The sequence below is a fragment of the Vipera berus genome (genome assembly GCF_964194415.1).
Source record: "Vipera berus genome assembly, chromosome: 2".
Classification (NCBI taxonomy): Eukaryota; Metazoa; Chordata; class Lepidosauria; order Squamata; family Viperidae; genus Vipera; species Vipera berus.
Genome location: NC_138203.1, coordinates 114,713,481 through 114,734,107, shown reverse-complemented (window position 1 = coordinate 114,734,107; position 20,627 = coordinate 114,713,481). Strand labels below are relative to the sequence as shown.

Genomic DNA, 20,627 nt, shown 5'->3' with positions numbered 1-20,627 from the left:
CCAATCAGTCCTGGGCTGCATCAACAGAGGGATAGCATCAAGATTAGAGAAAATGATAATATCGTATTATTCTGCACTGGTGAGGCCACACTTGGAATACTGTGTCCATTTTTGATCACAGCTATACAAAAAAGATGTTGAGACCTGCAAGTGTGCAGAGGAGAGCAACAAAAAAAAATGTCGGCTTCCGGGTGGCAAGGCTCCGTTGCTGGCAGCCATTTAGGCTGTCAGCCCCGTCGTTTCCGTAGAACCGCCGAAAACAGCACCAATCAGCTGTTTTGGCGGCTTGGAAGCCCCCTCCTCGGGAGAAGAGGAGGGGGTGAGCGCCCAGGCAGGGGTAGAGCTCTCCCAGACCGCTAGAGTTGAAACTCTGGCGGTTGAAGGATTGAGCCCCCCCGAAGCCTGAGTTTGCTCCGGACCTCGGGACGCCTCTGCTCCACGGTTTTTGGAGCAGAGCAGGACGCAGCAACCATCCCTGCCAGCGAGAGTGAACTTTGGATTACTTGGATGCAGGCAGAGCTGTACAGGAGATTCATGTTAAAGCAAGTATATGATCTTTAACTCAGTGGACTTTGTGGAGATTTTTTAAAAGTGAAAGTGCGCAACAGAATTGAGTGGGCGAAAATGGCTGCCAAATCTTCTAAAGTTCCTAGAAGCGTGGGGGCTTCCCCGGTGCAGCAATCTTTGTTGCAGGCTTTAATGCCCCCTCCCCCTGTACCTGCACCAGCTTTGATAGTAAAAGATTTGCAGGATGTTTTGCAAGAGGCTTTGAAAAAGCAATCCCAACAATTAGCTGAACTTATGGAGGAGAAGCTAACAGAAATGAGGGCAGACATTTTACTGGCATTTCAAGGCATGGCTGTTTGTATAGAAAGTTTGGATGAGAGAGTGGAAGAACTTAGCCAAAATAATATCAGATTAGATGCTAAAATGACGGAGGCTGAAACTGTGATGGATAAGATTGACGACGATTTAACCCTGGTGCAGTACCGAGAGATGGAGTTCGCTGTGAGAATTAGAGGTTTGAAAGAGGATTCTAAGGAGAATTTGAAAAAAGTGGTCTCAGAAGCCCTGGAAGACGTTTTGAGGCATCCAGCAGAAGACATTATGCGGGATATAGATAAAATATTTCGTGTTAATTCCTGGATTGCAAGACAAAGGAAATTACCCAGAGATGTGGTGGTTTATTTTACAAAGAGAGCAATTAGAAATGAGGTTATTCAAGCTTTTTATAATAGTAAATTCGCAATTGCAGAGCAAGAAGTTTTAATTTTAAAAGAGATCCCTCCAAGAATTTTAAGGAGAAGGAAGGAGTTTGCTTTTCTGGCAGAAGAATTAAGAAGACGGGATATTCAGTTCAGATGGGAGATTCCAGTGGGTATGGTGGTGATGTATGCAGGCACGAGACATCGTCTTCTTACAGTGTTACAGGCACGTGATTTTTATGCTAACGTTTTAAAAGCAGTTCCTATACCACTCTTGGAATCTAAAAAGAAGAATGGTGAAGGAGAGCGTCCATCACAAAGTGAGAACACACAAGGTGCTGAAGGAGTTACGCAGCAGAGAGATGGAGAATTCCAGAAAGTTACAGGAGTGGATCAAATTTCAGTACCATCGGAGGAGGTTAGAGATCAAAGAATGACACGTACTGCTGCTAGACGAATGAGACAAGAGCAAGAACACCAGAGAGTTATGATGGCACCTCAAAAACCTACCTACAGTGAAGCAGTGGGAGGAGCGCGACCTAAGAGAGTGCAGGTGATTTTGGAAGAGGCGCTCCAAAAGCTTCAGGTCGCAAAAGATGGCGACAAATCTTCTAACCTAGAATGTTAATGGTTTAAACTCGCCACACAAGAGAAAGAAAGTATTTCAATACTTAAAGCATTTTAAAAACGATGTTATTTGCTTGCAAGAAATACATATTAGAGCATCGGATCAAAAGTATTTGATAAACTTGAGGTTGGGCATACAGTTTATTGCTTCTGCGACTGATAAGAAAAATGGAGTGGTTATTTATGTTAAGAATACTTTGACAGCGACTTTAATTGAAGCAGATAGTCAAGGAGCAAAAATCCTAGCTAATAGATTAATGAGGGTAATACAACAAGTGATTCATGGTGAACAAACTGGATTTATAAGTGGTAGACAAATGAAGAATAATGTGAGACATATTGTAGATTTATTGGAATTTTTGGAAAGAAACAACCAGATCCCTGCAGCGTTGATCTTTTTGGATGCTGAAAAAGCCTTTGATCAATTGGATTGGCAATTTTTGATGAAAGTATTAGAGAAAATGGAATTTGGGGACAAATTTTTACAACCAATCAGGGCGATATATCAAAAGCAAACAGCCCGTATAATAGTTAACAATAGCTTGACTGAACCATGCAATATTGAAAAGGGCACAAGGCAGGGGTGCCCGTTGTCACCTCTATTATTTGTTTTAACATTGGAAATATTACTGATTAAAATACATGATTCGGAAAAAATTAGGGGAGTTCAAATAAGAGATCAGGACTATAGACTGAGGGCGTTTGCAGATGATCTGGTGGTTACAGTAACTCAGCCGGATTATTCGGTTGTAGAATTGATGGAGATAATAATGCAATATGGGAAAGTTTCTGGATTAAAGATTAATATACAAAAAACTAAAATATTGTCTAAAAATATGACAGTATCACAAAAGGCTGTTTTAGAAGAATTAACGGGATTTGAAATAGTTAAAAGGATTAAATATTTGGGGATATATTTGTCAGCCTCAAATGTGAAGCTATATAAAAATAATTATGAAATGTTATGGGGAAAAATACAAAAAGAATTAGATAATTGGAAAAAACTACAATTGTCCTTGTTGGGAAGAATAGCGGCAGTGAAAATGAATGTTTTGCCAAAATTTTTATTTTTATTTCAAATGATACCTATACTTAAAAAGGATTTAAATTTGGAGGAATGGCAAAAAGGAATTAATAAATTTGTTTAGGCAAGAAAAAACCACGAGTTAAATTTAAGATAATGCAAGATACGCGTGAAAGAGGTGGTCTTAAAATGCCGAATTTCAAATTATATTATGAAGCTGCTGCTTTGTCAGTGATAAGTGACTGGTTTAATTTAACACAAGGGAGATTATTAAATCTTGAGGGTCATGATTTGTTATTTGGGTGGCATGCATATTTATTGTATGATAAGAAGGTGGATAGTGTGTTTAAGACACATATTTTAAGGTGTGCTCTGTTGCGAGTTTGGAAAAAGTATAGACATAAGTTAAGCTACAAGATACCCATTTGGGAAATACCTAAACACGCAATAGAAAATATAAATGTTGGATTTAAACATGATGTGACTACATATAAGGAAATTTTAAGTTTAGAAAGGAATGTATGGCAATTAAAGCCATATAATATTTTAAAAGAAGAAAAGATTGTACAAACTTGGTTCCAGTATGGGCAATTACAAGCTAGATAGAAAGAGGACCAGAAAACTGGTTTTTCGATGACTGATGAAAACTTGGTAAAGCAAATTAAAGATCAAGGACAAGCACATATAAAGAGGATATATAATGCATTGATAGAAATTGATTCAGAAATGGAACTCGTTAAAGACTATATGATAAAGTGGGCTCAAAATTTTCAAGAAGTTATAACAATGGATACTTGGGAAAAGATTTGGGTTAGAAATGTAAATTTTACACAGGCCCAAAATTTAAGAGATAATTTTTATAAAATGTTTTATAGATGGCATTTAGATCCTAAAACATTAGCAAGTATGTATCCAAATTGTCAGCCCAAATGTTGGTGGTGTGGTTGTGAGGACGCAACGTATTTTCATATTTGGTGGACATGTAAAAAGGTTAAAGCTTTTTGGATTAAAATTTGGTGGAATATGCAAAAGATATTCAAGAAAAGGATAAAGTTCTCTCCGCAATTGTTTCTATTGGGTATTATTACTGATACTACTGTTATAGATATTAAGTTGATGTTTATTTACGGCAGCGAGACTTTTAGTAGTGCAATATTGGAAGAAGGAAGAACTGCCGACTATAGAAGAGTGGACTTTAAAAGTTTCTAATTTGGCGGAAATGGCAAAGATCTCAGCGTATTTGAAAGACCAATCGCAACAAAGATATATTGTGGAATGGAGGAGATGGATTGATTATATCCAGAACAAATATGGGACTAAAAAGTTTCATTTAGCATTTGAATAAGTAGTGGAGTTATATGATGTATGATTAGCTAGTAATTATTTTGTTATTATTTTGACGATGGAGAGTTAAAGTGCGATAGACTTTAATGTTTTATAGTTGTTAGAATATTTTAGATTATGTTTGTTTGTATTTTTATACCCTGTATTCAGCTCTGGGAAGTCGGGGAAGGGGAGGGGAGGGTGGGGTTGGGGAAAGGGGGGGGAGGAGGGGAGGTTTTTTTGTTTTTCCTTTTTGTATTTTAAAATGTATTTTAAAAGTTTTCAATAAAAAAAGTGATAAAGTGTCTGAAGGCAAAATCATATGATGAATGGTTGTGGGAGCTAGGTATATTTAGCCTATGCCTTTAGAGAAGGTTTAAAGGGGACATGATAGCTGTCTTCCAGTACTCGAGGTCTGTCACAGAGAAGACAGGATTGACTTATTCTCCAAAGCACGTGAGGGAAGACAAGAAGTAGTGGGGATGAGACAGCATATAGGGCGGAGGTACAAAAACTATCCATATGGTGTAGTAACAACAACTTGCACCTAAACATCGGCAAGACGAAAGAGATGGTGTTAGACTTCCGGAGAAAAAAGGAGGAACCTGCCCCACTTTACATCGGGGAGGACTGTGTAGAGAGAGTTTCCTCCTTTAAATTTCTGGGAGTTGTGAAGATCTGATCTGGAAAGTTAACACAACCCAGGTGGCTAGAAAGGCCCAACAGAGGCTTCACTTTCTTAGGGTCTTGCGGAAGAACAGGGTAGAACAACGGCTAATGACCCTCTTTTACCGGTCTACTATAGAGAGCGTCCTCTTGTATGGTATTGTGGTTTGGTATGCTGGTCTGACAGCCGCGGACAGGAAAGTATTACAGAGGGTAGTGAGCACAGCACAAGACATTGTGGGCTGTTCCCTGACACCACTGGATGACATCGCCAGGGCTTGTTGCCTTGGAAGAGTGAGGAAGATTCTCAGGGATGACTCACACCCTGGACGGTATCTCTTTACTCTCCTACCATCCGGTAGGAGATATAGGAATATAGCCAGCCGTACCAACAGGCTGAAAAATAGCTTTTATCCGTGGGCTGTTAGGCTTTTAAATGGGACATAATCTCTGTGAACCTATGCAGAATTGACTTGGGAGGCCAGTGTGTGGTGTAGTTGGTTCACATGGTGTGGTAGGATGGAGGGTTTGTTGTCACTGTGTGTTGGGGGGAGAGAACACGGGGGGAGGCTCAGCTAATCTCAATGTACACATGTTATACTTTGACAATAAAGGTTTATTTATTTATTTATTGGGCAGAAGTTTGTTAAAAGAGAGAGCCAACCTAGAAATAAGGAGAAATTTTCTGATAATGAGAACAATCAATGGAATAGTTTAGTTATGGCTGCTCCATCACTGGAGGTTTTCAGAAATAGATTGGACAACCATTTTATTGTATAAGGCTCCTGCCATGAGCAAGAAGCTGGACTAGAAGACCCCTTCCAGCCCTATGATTCTATGAATCTATGTTCCCTTTTTTGCAGAAACAGAAAAGCTGCTGACGCCAGTGAATAGTTATGGCTCTCATGATGGGGATATGAGGCCAGTCTTAGGATCTACTGCCTTTCACCCAGAAGAGGAAGAATTCCGAAGGCGTCTCAAATATTACTTCATGAGCCCCTGTGATAAGTTTCGTGCCAAAGGTCGGAAGCCATTTAAATTGGTGCTTCAAGTGATCAAGATCCTAATAGTCACCATTCAGGTATGTAAGAAAATGCAAACTTGGAGCAAAGTCCCAGATAACTTTTGTCTAGTCTTTTAAAAAAATCAACCACAGTTTATCCTGAGTAGTTTTCACTTTTCCTTGAGAGGGGAAGGCATCTTTGCTGCAGCCAAGGATTGGACTTTCTCTGGCCTTCCAAGGGTGCATGAGGACATGGCTGGTGATGCTATGAACTTACTTATCAGAGGCATCACATTTTTGGCAATTTTTAAGGTTTTGTAATTCTTTGATTTTCTTCAGCTTGTTCTGCCTTCTCTTCTACAGCTCATTCTCTTTGGGCTCAGCAATCAGATGGTGGTAACATTCAAAGAGGAGAACACTATTACATTTAAACATCTCTTCCTGAAGAACTATGCAGATGGATCAGACGATACCCATGCAGTTTACACGCAAGCAGACGTCTATGACCATATCTTCCATGCAGTTGAAAAAGTGAGTAGAGGGGAACAGGGCATATGGATGATCTGGAATTGATTAGCATTCTGGTGATGGTAATTTCCCCCTACAGTACTTGGCCATTCCAAGTGAGACAATTGGACGATACGCCTATGTTCACCCAGACAATGCTAACCAATCAGGTCTCATGCTTTGCCAGCAATATTACCGCAAGGGGAGAATTGACCCAGCCAATGACACTTTCAACATTGACCCCAAGGTCATCACAGGTAAGCAAATGTTTTCCCTGAACCGTAGCTGTTGTATCCACTGTTCAGACTTGGCCCTTTCCTTTGCTAAAACTCCAGGTGAGGTCATTCTGAAGACGTTCTTCCTATTAGACATTTTCTATCTAGTAAATAAGAGAGGGTCTTTTCTTGCATTGCATCTAGACTGTGGAACACATACTCTTAGAAGAGATATTTGGCTCCTACTCTCTCTGCATTTAGAAAATCTGTAAAAATGTATCATTTTCATTGGATATTTCATTGTCAATTGATTTCACTGTTAATTTTTATGTTGCTAATCTTTTATATTTTGATAATTTTATTAGCCAAATTGAATGTTCATCTAAATAAAAAGATAGGGTGAAAATTAGGTAAATAATATAAAATAAATGGTTTTCCTTCTTGTTTATGAGCCCTTAAAAACAATATTTTATTTTGTTGTAATATGATGCAAGTTCTCTGTAGAGTCAGGAAGCTGCTCTAATAGTCTTTACTTTCCTGAGTTCTACCCATGTCTCAGGTTTCTCAATCTCTTAACTCATGTTGACTTGTAGTAGAAAATAAAGGAAGCTGTCTTTTGTGTTGTCATTTTTATAGGTATGTTTGCTTTCTATTGTAAAATGAAGAATAAATAATAGCTTGGTGGTACAAGTGCAATTTTATGTGCAGAAATACAACTGACACTACTCCCCCCGACCCATTTTCATCCAAATGTGGAAGGGTCTAAAGCACGAGACAATGTCTCCTTTTTATACAGAATGCCTTGGTGTGGATCCCCCAGAGAAGATCCCTCCTCCATCTGAACTCAAAAGGAAACATCCAGAACTAGCATTGGACCTCAGCTACAAAAACTTTACTCTTAAGTTTTACAAGTAAATGGTTATGTTTTAATGGTATTTGTAGCAACTCTTTAGGGTTGACAGACACCTTATTTTTACGCCCTGTTGTTTTGAGGGAATATTGCACTGATCTTTGCAAACCTGAAGATTCCATCTAAGTCTTTCTGTGCATATGGTGCAGGTATTCCTTTTTATATTCATTACTGCTTTGGACCAAAGTAATGCGATTCCTATAACTTTATATCTACAGTCATGTGAAAAAGAAAGTATATCCTCTTTCAGTTCAATTGTTTAATGTATCAGGACGTAGTAAAAAATCATCTGGTCTTTAGTGGTTCTTAAAAGTAGGTAAATATGAACAACACATGACATATTATATCATGACATCATTTATTTTACAGTAAGAAAGCCAAAATGATGAATATCAGATTATGTCCTGATATGTAAAACCATAGAACAGGGGTGTCAAACTCGATTTCATTGAGGGGTGCATCAGCATTGTGGTTGCCCTTGGGGGCCAGGTGGGCTGGCCAGGATCAGTGTCACCGGGTGGTCACAGCCAACTTGGTGGGCGTGGCTGGGGTGGGTGTAACTAGCTCAATGTTGCTCACATAGGGCTCCTGTGGGGGCCCGGGTGGGGCTGGGGGGATCCAGGAGTCTCCAGCAGAGGGAGTCAGGACCAGGGAAAGCGCCAGGGCCTGATCTACCAGAGGAGCCTCACCGACCCTCTCAGGCCGCACAGGGCCCCCCAGACGGCAGCATGGGCTGTCCTGGGCGGCAAACACCTGGCCTGGCCCTTGAGCTCCCTGGGTGCTCCTTGGAAAATGAGATTGGAAGGTGGGGGCCGAGCATGCAGGGGCCATGGCATGGCAGTGATGACCAGCTGGGCTGCCTCACCACGGTCCCAACATCTGTCTTTGCTTGCCCATTTTCACCGTAGCTGGGATGACATAGGAAGCCATCTGACAGGACAGATTGTGTGCCTCCTCCCATGCCTGTCTACACCTGTTGCTTGGAGGGCCAGCCTGGTGGTCGTGGCGCTTGGACCCACCTGTGCTGCATGGGCTGCGGAATCCTAGCTGCCTCTTGGGGATGGGGGCTCCCTGCCCTTCTCGTTCGCCAGGGCCCTTGTGGGCAAGACAGCAGGAGACAGGCTCATCCTGCATGTGCGGCAGAACTGGAGAACAAGGTTGGATGGCAGGGGACAAGTACGCAGGGGTTGCAGCATGAGGCTACCCCTGCCCCACTACCTGCCTTGCCTGCACGCAGACAGGAGGTGGCGAGCGTGCGGGGGCCAATGTTGTCAGGCAGCAGCTGCAGCTCACCAGCCCCTCAGCTTGCGCACTTTGGGGCTCCGCAGCCCGCTGTGACCATTGGACTGACCCTGCAAGCAGCAGGCACAATGGTGGCACCAGCAGCAGGTGGAGGCAGAGGGTCAAGGGAGGCACACGACCCGGCCTGCCAGATGTGCCGGGCAGCTGCCTGTCTTATTCCAGCCACGATAGCCACACAAAGACAGAAGGTGGGATGGAGCAGGCATGGTCCTCCCACCCTCTGCACGTCTGCCTCCACCTGCTGCTGGTGCTGCCGCCATGCCTGCGGCTTGGAGGGCCAGCCTGATGGTTGCAGTGAACTGCGGAGCCCCACAGGCCAGTGGCCTGTACCTGCTGCTGGACACCATCAGCCCCCATGCTCTCTGCCGCCTCCATTCTGTTATTTGTGTACTTGTGAGATGTATTGGGAGATTGTGATAGTTAATGCTGCACATCTTGTTTTTGGCAGGCTCATTAATGTCACAATTGACTTCAAGCTAAAAGCCATCAACATCCAAACAATAATCAACAATGAAATTCCAGACTGCTACACCTTTTCTATAACAGTGAGTAGCCAAGTCTCTCCAGCTTTGCTTCTCAATTCATGTTCAAGGATTTCCCATTTACATATTATGTAGTAGAGCTGAAGATGCTGCTTATAGGAAGGGGAGTCAGCTTTTAGGAAGGAGGTTGAGTTGCTGACGGAGTGGTATAGGGAAAATAATTTATTCCTCAATTTAAAAAAACAAAAGAGATTATTGTGGACTTTAGGAAATGCAAATCGAGTATTCATCCACTTATTATTGAAAGGAATTGTGTGGAACAGGTTTCGGTGTTTCGATTTCTGGGAATGGAATTAAGAGATGATCTGACATGGGGAGCAAACACCAAAGTTGTGATGAAGAGAGCACAGCAGAGGTTACACTTCTTGAGAATTTTCAGGAAGCATAATCTCTCAAAGGACCTGTTGTTGGCATTCTACCACTGTACCATAGAGAGCGTGTTAACCTATGGTCTGTGTGTGTGCTTTGGGAGTTGTACAGTCAGGGAAAAAACAGTGCTGTCCAGGGTCGTAAAGACTGCGGAGAGAATAATTGGGTGTACTCTTCCTACAGTACTTTAGATCAAATCTATGCCTCCAGGTGTTATAAGAAAGCTGTGGAGATTGTGCAGGATTGCACGCACCCCGGAAATGATCTCTTTCAGCTTCTGCCTTCTAGAAAGAGGTATAGGGTCATAAAGACCAGGACCAGCCGCTTGAGAAATAGTTTTTATCCAAAAGCGGTTTGGGCTTTAAATGCAGCAGAATGCAGTTTCTGAGAGAACTTCTATATTTAGTTTTTAGAGTGTTAAGAGTGTTTTTAGGGGTTAAATGTGTATATGTGGGGTGGGTGGTATGTTGATATGTATTTTATTGTTTTTGTTGGGTTTTGTGGGGTTGATGTGGATTTTTCAATTTTGTTGTTCTGTATGAGACAATGACAATAAAGATTATCGTATCGTATTATTCTTCTCTTCATTTTCCCCCAGATTACATTTGACAATAAAGCACACAGTGGCAGAGTGAAGATCCATTTGGATAACAAAGTGGACATCCAAGAATGCAAAAACCCAAGTGTCTCTGGCAAAGGTATGAGTAAGTTACAGAGGGAGGAACATGGCACAAGTATAAGCTTGCTTCATAAGGGTCATTGTACTTGTCAGGGCCCACTTCAAAACCTCATCCTAAGAAAGCAGAACTGGTGGAAGAAGTTTCTTCCAAAAGGATCTTTTATTAGGAGAAGTTGATAGCAGGCATAATGAGACAGGATCTGAGGGTTTCCCGCTCAGAGCAATAGGTTAAACGTGTCCCAAGAAAACCCCACCCCAACAGTTCATCCGGCTATTTCATCATGCCAATTGCCTGTTTCAGCAATCGGCTGGAGTGCCCCTGGTGATCCTTTTCATCCTTGCTGAGATGGAGAGACCTTTCCATCTCTTCCTTCCAGCCCAGTTGATGACTGCCCCGTCTAAGCGTCACCTTTCTGGACTTCTCCCAGTCTTCCTTCCTTCCAACACCAATTCACCACCTGGCTTATGGCGGCGTTCTGTCACCACCTCTTCTGAAGAGCTCGAGAATCCAGAGCTGGAGTATTTGCAGGGGTCTGCTCGGCAGGAGGCTTCCCCTCCCCATAGCAGATTCCTCTCTCTCTATTCCATTGTCTGACATGATTTGCTAAGCCCCCCTGGTAAGGGCTTTCCTTCCGGGCTGACTATTACTGCAGATCTCTCTAATGTCAGGGCCTACTTCAAAACCTCATCCTAAGAAAGCAGAACTCGTGGAAGCAGTTTCTTCCAAAAGGAACTTTTATTAGGAGAAGCTGATAGCAGGCATAGTAGACAGGATCTGAGGGTTTCCCGCTCAGAGCAATAGGTTAAAAGTGTTCCAAGCAAATCCCACCCCAATAGTTCATCCGGTCAGTTTAAAATGGGCCAATCCCCAGATGTTAAATCCGTTGTGGGAAAAGACTGATAACGTCAGATTGTCTCAGGCTTGTAGAGATGTTTTGTTGGGTCTTCACACCTCCCCTTCTGAATGAGGAGATAAGCCAGTTGCCTGGAGGTGCATTCCTTCCTTCCTCTCCCTTTGAAGTGACATCAAGGGGAAAGACAGTTCAAAGAGGGTGTATGCAGACAGGAAAAATGTTAAATTGTAGTGATAGAGGAAAACAAAGAAGCAGCCCGCAGTGTTTCCCCCCTCCTTTCCAGGAGCATGGCAGAACCCAGGAGAATAGAAAAAATAGAATGAGATTTAGAATTAGAGCCCACTTAGATATGTGGGTTCTGACATCCTGCCTCCCTTAAAACAAGAGAGATCCACCTGTGGAGAAATAGAGACAAATACATATATAGGTTAATCCGATTTGTTCGGATATTCAGTGTGAAATTTGTTAAGCAGTTTAAGGGGCTTTAATGTGGCATTTGTGGACCCACTCATTTTGGGAGGATGGAAGGTGTTTCCATCCCACTAGGTATTGAGTGGAGCCATGGTATTTGCTGGAGTCTGGGATTTCTTTAATTTCGAAATGTTGTTCCCCTTTTACCATAATGGAAGGAGTGGGAGGAGCAATATCTGGTCTTAATGGTGACTGTTGCTCGCGTTTTAAAAGGCTGCCATGGGAAATTGGATGGATTTGCCTGAGGGATTTGGGGAGTTCTAATGCTACTGTTACAGGGTTTATAATTGTAACAATGGGGAATGGTCCTACATATTTGGGTCCCAGTTTCTTGGATGGTTGTAAGGATTTTAGGTGGATAGGTAAACCTTTTCCCCTACAGAAAATATGTTTTGGCTCGTTCCTCCTTTTATCTGCTTGCATTTTATATGCTTGCTTAGCCTTGTCTAAGGCCAGGTGTTCTTTAATTGTGAAATCCATTCCTTTAACGAAGGGATGGCAGGTTCTGCAGAGGAAAATTCTGGCATTCGGTTAAAACTTTGTCCTATGGCTATTTGGAACGGAGTGTAGCCTATGCTGAAATGAACGGTGTTGTTGTAGGCAACTTCGGTGAATGGAAGCAGGTCAGTCCAGTTGTTCTGCTGGTAATTAGTAAAGCATCTTAAATATTGTTCTAGTACTGTGACCGTTCAGTCCCACCAATTGTTTGCGGATGATGACTAGATGACAGTCCCTGGGTGGTCCCTATCAGAGTTAGGAATTCTTTCCAGAACTCAGATGTGAATTGCACTCCTCTATCTGATATGATGTGCTGTGGGGATCCATACATTTGATATATGTGTTAAACAGTTTTGCAAGTGTTTTTGCTGTAGGAATCTTTGAGCAGGGGATAAAATACACTTGTTTGGAAAATAGGTCTGTTATGACCCAGATGACTGTGTTTCCGTTACTATCTGGTAGTTCCATTATAAAGTCCATAGAGATCTCTTTCCAAGGCACTGAGGGGGTTGCTACCAGCTGCAGCAACCTAGGTGACTTCCCTTGCAATCTTTTTGCTGAAGCACAAATTGGGCAGCTAGCCACATAGCTTTCAATGTCCTTCTTTATTGACAGCCACCAAAATTGCTTTTTAACTAGGTGTAGTGTTTTTACAAACCCAAAGTGACCTGCAGATTTTGAGTCATGGCATATTTGCATAAATGCAAGTCTCTGGCTTTTAGGTGTATAATTTTTCTCCAACCCATGGTAGTCCATCTGTGATTATGCAGAGGTTTTTCTGGCTTAGAAACCATTCATCTCTTTCTAGTGCTTTTCTAAATTAAATTCCTGCTTGGCTTGCTAAAGGCCTTTGGAGTTTGGCTTGTGCTTGGGTAGTTACTTGTGCTGCCAGCTGTTTTTCCGGCATGAGTGGCTTTGTTACACTAGCCTGAGTACTATTATATTGTGGCATTCTGGATAATGTGTCTGCAGGAAGTTTCCCCCCCCCCACCTCCCAGCTGGTCTTTTAGTGTGAAATTGAAACAATGGAAGTGTTGTGACCACCGTGCTTGCTTAGGGGTACGTTTCCTAGGTGTTTTCAGTGCTTCCAGGTTCTTGTGGTTGGTCCACACTTGGAAAGGAATTCTGTTCCCCTCCAAAATGTGCCACCAGGTGAGGCGAGTCCATCACACTGCATACGCCTTCTTTTCCCAGACTGCCCATCTCTGTTCCATTTCGGTGAGTTTTCTCAATGTATATGCACAGGACTGTAATGCCCCTTCGTTATTCTCTTGCAAAAGTATAGCCTCCACCGCTACGTCATTGGCATCTGCCTGAATTACAAAGGGCTTGTTGGTGTCGGGGTACCTTAGCATTGGCTCTACGGAAAACAGCTTTTTCAGCCTCTTGAATGCGGCTTGGCATTCCACTGTCCTTTTTAACAGCTGGCTTGGCTTGGGTTTTCCCTCCCCCCTGGTTTTCAGTAAATTTGTGATTGGTAAGGCTATTTGGTCAAAGGAAGGAATAAATTATTTATTTATTTATTTATTCGGTTTATATACCGCCCTACTCCCAAAGGACTCAGTGCGGTTTACAAGGCAAAATTTAAAAACAATACAATATAAAATTAAAATTAAATTAAATTAAGTCTAGCCCCAAAAATTAAAATCACAATTTAAAAACATTAAACCCCTCAGTCCAGACCAGATAGCTCAAAGAGCCAGGTTTTTAGGTCCCGGCAAAATGAACGAAGGTCGGGGGCAGTCCGGAGTTCCGTTGGCAGTTGATTCCATAGGGTAGGTGCGCCCACAGAGAACGCCCTCCCCCTGGGATCGCCCGTTGGCAATCCCTGACCGGTGGTACCCTGAGGAGGCCCTCCCTGTGGGAGCGCACAGGACGATGGGAAATTGACGCTGGCAGCAGGTGCTCCCTTAGATAATCCGGCCCCATGACATTTAGGGCTTTATAGGTCATCACCAGCACCTTGAATCTCACCCGGAGGGCAACTGGAAGCCAATGCAGCTCGCGGAGAAGAGGTGTTACATGGGAGTATCGGGAGACTCCCATCACAACTCGCGCGGCTGCATTCTGCACCAGCTGAAGCCTCCGAGTGGTCCTCAGGGGCAGCCCCATGTAGAGACCATTGCAGTAGTCTAGCCAGGAGGTCACGAGCGCATGGGTGACTGTGCGTAGGGCATCTCGGTCCAGATAGGGCCGTAACTGGCGCACCAGGCGAACCTGGGCAAAAGCCCCCCTGGCCACGGCTCCTATATGATCTTCCAAACTGAGCCGTGAATCCAGGAGGATGCCCAAGTTGCGGGCCCTATCAACCGGGGGTAACACCTCACCCCCCATAGTTAACGATGGAAAAGATTGGTTAGTCTGAGATGCCGGTATGCACAGCCACTCAGTCTTGGCAGGATTGAGACGAAGCCTGTTTCTCCCCATCCAAACCCGGACCACCTCCAGGCAATGGGACATCATGTCGAGGGCATCACTGGGTTGGTTCGGGGTGGAAAGAAAAAGCTGGGTATTATCAGCATACTGATGATACCCCACCCCGAGACCACGAATGAGCTCACCCAGCGGCTTCATATAGATGTTGAACAACAGTGGAGAGAGGACCGACCCCTGAGGAACTCCACAAATGAGAGGCCTCGGGGCGGACCTCTGCCCTCCCGTCAACACCAACTGCGAGCGGCCCAGGAGGTAGGAGGAGAACCACTGTAAAACAGTGCCCCCCACTCCCAACCCCCTGAGATGCTGCAGTAGGATACCATGGTCGATGGTATCGAAAGCCACTGAGAGGTCTAATAGGACTAGGACAGAGGAACAACCCCTGTCCCGAGCCCGGCAGAGATCATTCACCAGCGCAACCAATGCCGTCTCCGTGCTGTACCCGGTCCTGAAGCCCGATTGGTATGGGTCCAGATAATCAGTTTCCTCCAGGAACAGAGGGAGCTGAAATACCACCACGCTCTCAACCACCTTCGCAAGAAAGCGAAGGCTGGAGACTGGACGATAGTTGTTCAAAATAGCCGGGTCCAGGGCAGGCTTCTTGAGGAGGGGCCTCACCACCGCCTCCTTCAAGGCAGCAGGGAAGGTACCCTCCCTCAAAGAAGCAGTTATTACTGCCTGGAACCAGCCCCGTGTCTCCTCCCGGGCTGCATATACCAGCCAGTTGGGGCACGGGTCCAATAAACACGTGGCAGAACTCAGTCTCCTCATGATCCTGTCCACCTCATCTGGGGTCACAGGATCGAATTCACTCCAGGTAACATTCTCTAGACCGCTCGATTCCTCCCCATCAGTCTCTGCCCAGTCAGAATCCAAACCGGCTCGAATCTGAGTGGTTTTGTCCGTCAGATGATAGCTAAACTCCTCGTCTCGCCCCTGCAAGGGCTCCTCCTTCACCTCCTGATTAAGGAGGGAGTGAGTCACCCTAAACAGGGCGGCCAGGCAATTATCTGTGGACGCGATGAGGGCAGGGAAGTAATTAGACTTTGCTGTCCTCATCGCCGTGAGATAAGACCTCGTAAAGGTTCTTAACTGCAACCGGTCAGACTGGTAAAAGTTAGCGAACCCCAGGAAACTGCAGTTGTTTTCTAGTGCAGGGCGGCACCCATTCTAGAACTGCTTGGACTTTCTCAGCGTCCATTTCTATGCCCTCTGGGGATATGCGGTATCCCAGGTAGTCAATTTTATCTTTATGAAATTCACACTTAGCAAGTTTTGCATAGAGGTGAGCTGCCCGTAGTTTGTTTAGGACTGCTCTGACCAACTTGACAGTTCAAAGAGCATGTATGCAGAGACAGGAAAAATGTTAAATTGTAACGATAGACGAAAACAAAGAAGCAGCCCGCAGCGTTTCCCCCCCCCACTCCAGGAGCATGGCAGAACCCAGGAGAATAGAAAGAATAGTGAGATTTAGAATTAGAAAGAGGCCCCTTAGAAAAGCATACTTAGGCAATGGATATAAACTATATAATTTACAAGTGCTTCATTTCTGTGGTTGCTTCTCTTTCTAAAAGGAAATTATTAAAGATATTAGTGGTTGCTTGCTCAGTACACTGTTTTCCCCTTTGGTCCCAATGGTTAGAAGACTGTCGTTCATTCATTGAATTGTGGCTCGTATTATCATATTGATTTGATGATGTATCGTTTGCAGCAGTTGCTCTTAATAGAGTGATAATTCCATCAGTTTCATATGCAATACATAAAGAAATACTTTCATTAATAAGCTTCATCGCCTGATCCTAATGTGCAGAGACTATGTGTTAATTATTTCTAAATATTCATCACACATTTGCCATTAGTTATTATTTCTAAATTTTAAAGATACAAGTCCTTAAGATTATTTTTATAATTTACTTGGTATCCTTTTTCTGGACTTTTTCAATTTCTAAGCTTTTCTTTGACGAACTAGGATGAATAAAAGTGTAATGTGTTTTCCAAATGAGTCAAAGACTTATAATGGCATTATTATAATAAAGCCATCATGTAAGTCAAAGGTTTACATGATGGGATTATTATATTTGATAGTTTGCTTTTAAAGCCAGGTAGCTTACCTGCCTCTCTGTTTCCTTGCCCGCCAACTTTTCTGTGTATCTCCCAGCTACTTCTTCCTCTCCCAACCCCACTCATTAATTTCAATTCATACTATAGGGTTCTGAACCTGCCAGATACCATTCAGAGAAAATATTTTATGTTACAGAGAGTAGGGCTGGGGGGAAGAGACAATTAAAGTTAATTCATAGAAAGGGAGTCTGGCTGCTGCATTTTGCACCAGCTGCAACTTCTGCACAGTTCTCAAGAAACGTAGAGCATATAGAGCAGGTTAGCTTGGTCCCTCAACAGTGAGACACTGGTGAAGCGGGCACAGCAGCACCTGCCTTTTCCGAGTTGTATGAAAAGAATATGTCTTCCTTCCCCTATCCTTACCATTTTCTATAGAGGGACGATTGAAAACATCCTGGCATATTATATTACTATGTGGAGGTATTTCAGATAGGAAGGCTGTGCAGAGAGTGGTGAGAATGACAGAAAAGATTATTGGAAGTTCACTTCCTTCTATCCAGGACGTAGCATATAAACAATACTTGAACAGGGTCCACAGTATTGCCAGGGACATTACACATCCTCTCCATGACCAGTTTTCTTTATTACCTTCTGGGAGGAGGCTTTGCAATATCCGAAGCATATGTATATCTGTGTGTGTGTGTGTGTGTGTGTGTGTGTGTATTTTGAGAGCAGACATCAGAATTTCCATTTTTTAATGTGTGCCAGTGCGTTCACAGAAAAAAAGTGACAATAAATCTTACCTTATAAAGATAATAAATAGATCTGATCTTATCTATATTGCAGTAGTCAGCTGATAGATAATCTTCACCAGAGTTGATCAACTGAGGAAGGGATACTGCTGATGTATTAAACACAAATGATGAAACGCTGGCCTTGTCATGACTATTAATCTAGTGATTGCTGAGATCAAGAAGCACTTGCAAACTGAACATGTGCTTTTAGGGAAAAAATCAATCAATCCAAAAAGGTTGAATCTCAGTCTCTGATCCTGTTTAATGATCAGCATACTAGTGTCACCCCAGATGACCTCTCCAAGCAGCTTCATGCAGTTGTTGAGTAGAATGGGGGATAAAGTGGAATACTCTGTGACAGACAATGATTAAGTCTTGAGCAGTAGTCCTCTACCATTATATTTTGGACATGGCCCGGTAGAAGGTCCAGAACCACAATCAAGCAGTTCCCTTTGGGTTAGAGCCTTCTAGCAGTCCACTTGATAAACCTGTGCTATAAATGATCAACTTGAAAGCTGCTAAGAAGTCCAAAAGAACTAGTAGGGCTCTCCTCTCTACATTTAATTCATGGTGTAAGGCATCCACAGCTGTTTCAGTTCCATATCCTGGCTGAAAGCCTGGCTGAAATGGAAATCTGAATTTGTGCTATAATTGGGGAGATTTCTTGAGAAATCTTTATTTTTTTAAATAAAGTCTTATTGCTTCGTGGCTTGGAAGAACACATACCTCTGCCAGTGGGCATTATACTGAGTCAGACCTTTTTATGGCTACAACCCAGTAGTTTCCATTTTTGGACATCAAAAAGATATATTTCTTAATGTCTTTAGCCAACATTACCTTGTTTTCTTTCTTGCAGGAGACAACCGTTTCCGAATGTTCTTTGATGTGGTTGTGATACTTATCTGTGTCGTATCCTTCATCTTGTGTTCCCGCTCAATTATCAGGGGGCTTCTACTGCAGCATGTGAGTATTGCTAGGAAAGGGCATCCTTTTCCTTAGTGCAAGGGTCAGCAACCGGTGGCTGCAGAGGTGCATTCCGGCATCCCAGTCCTCCTCCACCATGTGCAGTCTAAAAAAAAAAGTGGGACTAAAAAAGTTCAACCAATCAATTCAAACTTCTCACAGAAAAAAAACTTTCAAAGTTTGAATTGATTGGTTGAAGTTCTTTGATTTGTGGGACTGCCCACAAACCTCTTTTCTTCCTCGGACTGCACATGGCAGCAGAGGAAGAGACGAGGACTGCTGGAAAGGTGAGTGGGTCGGTCAGATGGGGCGTGCAGGGTGTGTGTGTTTCTGACCAGAATATGGAGACTTGGGTGCTGCCAGACCCCCTCCTTCTTTTCCCCCTTCTCTCTCTTACTCTCTGTTTGTGTGTGTGTATGTGCATGGCACCTCCAAGTCTGTTGGTTTACCAGCGAGCCACCACCTTCATCTCCTGCCCTTGCCTCTCCTGTGGAGACACGTTTGTGTCTCTGCAGCTCGATCCTTGAAGTGGTTTCAATTGGCCCCTTCGTTGCCAAGCGTCTATGGAAGTCAGTGGAGGTCCATGGCACCTTGAAAGGCCAGCCACGGCGCCTCCATTGACTTCCATGGGAATGATTGGCAATGTAGGGCCCGATTGAAACTGCCCGGTAGTGCTGCTACTACTAGCACTTTTCCACTTTCTGCTTGGTTCCGATGAAATCAGAGAACCCCCGGATGCCACTGCTGGGGATGGAGGAGGCTGCCCGGGTTTGGCCGTAGCAGAAGCCGCTGACAGTAGTGGTGGAGGCGGTGGCAAGAGAGACACTGGAGGTCCGCCACATCTCCGCCAGCCTCCACCAGTCTCCGCCTCCACGCAGTACCATCAGGTAAGCTGATACCGGCTGGGCTGGGCAAGTGCAATGTGCGGTCCGGAACGAAGGACTCTTCTTGCGTCCACACCTTTCCTTGGCTAAGCTTCACAGGCTGAAGCCTCTCCTCAGCGTCCTTGCCATCCCGGCCCAGAAGGCAAAGTGACGAGTCCTGTCTCCTGTCAAGTCCCAGGTTGAATCAGCCCCCCCTCCCTCGCTTACACCTGCCTGAAGGGGCGGGGAGGGATGTCTGGCCCGACAGTTTGACCGTGCACAGCTTTCCCTGGAAAGGCCAGCCCTGGAGCTGGCGGACTTCGCCTTCCTAGTATGGGCAAAGGGGGGGGGGGCTTGTTTGGAAACATTGAAGCGCCAGAACCTAGCGCATGGAACTTGTTTTTAAGGTGTGGTGGGGAGCTGTTAATTGGAAAAGTTGGAAGGGGAGGGGATGATTAAGGAAAGCAAGATGCTTTAAAAAATCAATCTCAGCAAATATCTGAACTTATCAATGAGAAGAATAAAGAAATACGAGAGGACATTTTAGTGGCTTTTCAGGGGCTGGCAGTTTGCATTGACCATTTGGATGAACGTGTGGAAGAGGTGTATCAAAATAATTTGAGATTGGATGCTAAAATGTCAGAAGCTGAGAATAAAATGGATAAGAATGAGGACGAGGTGGTTATGATACAATATAGAGATATGGAGTTTGCTTTGAGGACCCAAAGGAAAATTTGAAAGTGTTACTGGCAGAAGCCCTGGAACCGATTTTGGGGTGCCAAGCGGAAGAAATTATAGGGGATATAGATAAAATATTTCATGTTAACTCTTGGATTGCCAGGCAAAGAAAATTACCTAGAGATGTGGTTGTTTATTTTACAAAGAGATCGATCAGAAATGTGATTATTCAAGCTTTTTATAATAATAGATTTAAAGTTGCTGATCAAGAAGTTTTAATCTTGAAAGAAATTCCACCAAGAATTTTAAGGAAAAGGAAAGAATTTACTTTTTTGGCAGATGAATTAAAGAAACGCCAGCTTCAGTTCAGATGGGAGATACCAATAGGCTTGGTGGTGAATTATTCAGGTACGAGATATTGTCTTAATACAGTTTTGAAGGCACAAGATTTTTATTTTAATATACTGAAAGCAGGTTCTCTACCATCCCCATAATTTAAAGGAAGGAAGGAAGATGGAGCGCGACAGACACAAATGGAGAGTATACAGGGAGATGAAGAAGTTATCTCGCGGATGGTTAAAGAACTTCAGCAAACTTCGGAAATGGTGCAGCCCCAGGCATCGTCAGAAGAGGTTAA

The 20,627-nt window shown here is 43.7% G+C and overlaps 1 protein-coding gene across 4 annotated transcripts in view; it reads left to right on the top strand.

Moving 5' to 3' along the window:
• The window catches only part of MCOLN1 (mucolipin TRP cation channel 1), a 51,497-nt gene that overhangs the window by 17,552 nt on the left and 13,318 nt on the right, over nt 1-20,627 (top strand). For all 4 annotated transcript variants that reach the window (XR_014025469.1, XM_081320331.1, XM_081320332.1 and 1 more), the window contains 7 exons: nt 5,709-5,926; nt 6,212-6,379; nt 6,456-6,612; nt 7,367-7,481; nt 9,231-9,327; nt 10,292-10,391; nt 18,343-18,449. Coding sequence is in view for 3 of the 4 variants with exons in the window: in XM_081320331.1 (XP_081176457.1) it covers nt 5,709-5,926; nt 6,212-6,379; nt 6,456-6,612; nt 7,367-7,481; nt 9,231-9,327; nt 10,292-10,391; nt 18,343-18,449 (962 nt within the window). In the remaining variant the exon portion in view is untranslated. The remainder of the gene's footprint in view (nt 1-5,708; nt 5,927-6,211; nt 6,380-6,455; nt 6,613-7,366; nt 7,482-9,230; nt 9,328-10,291; nt 10,392-18,342; nt 18,450-20,627) is intronic.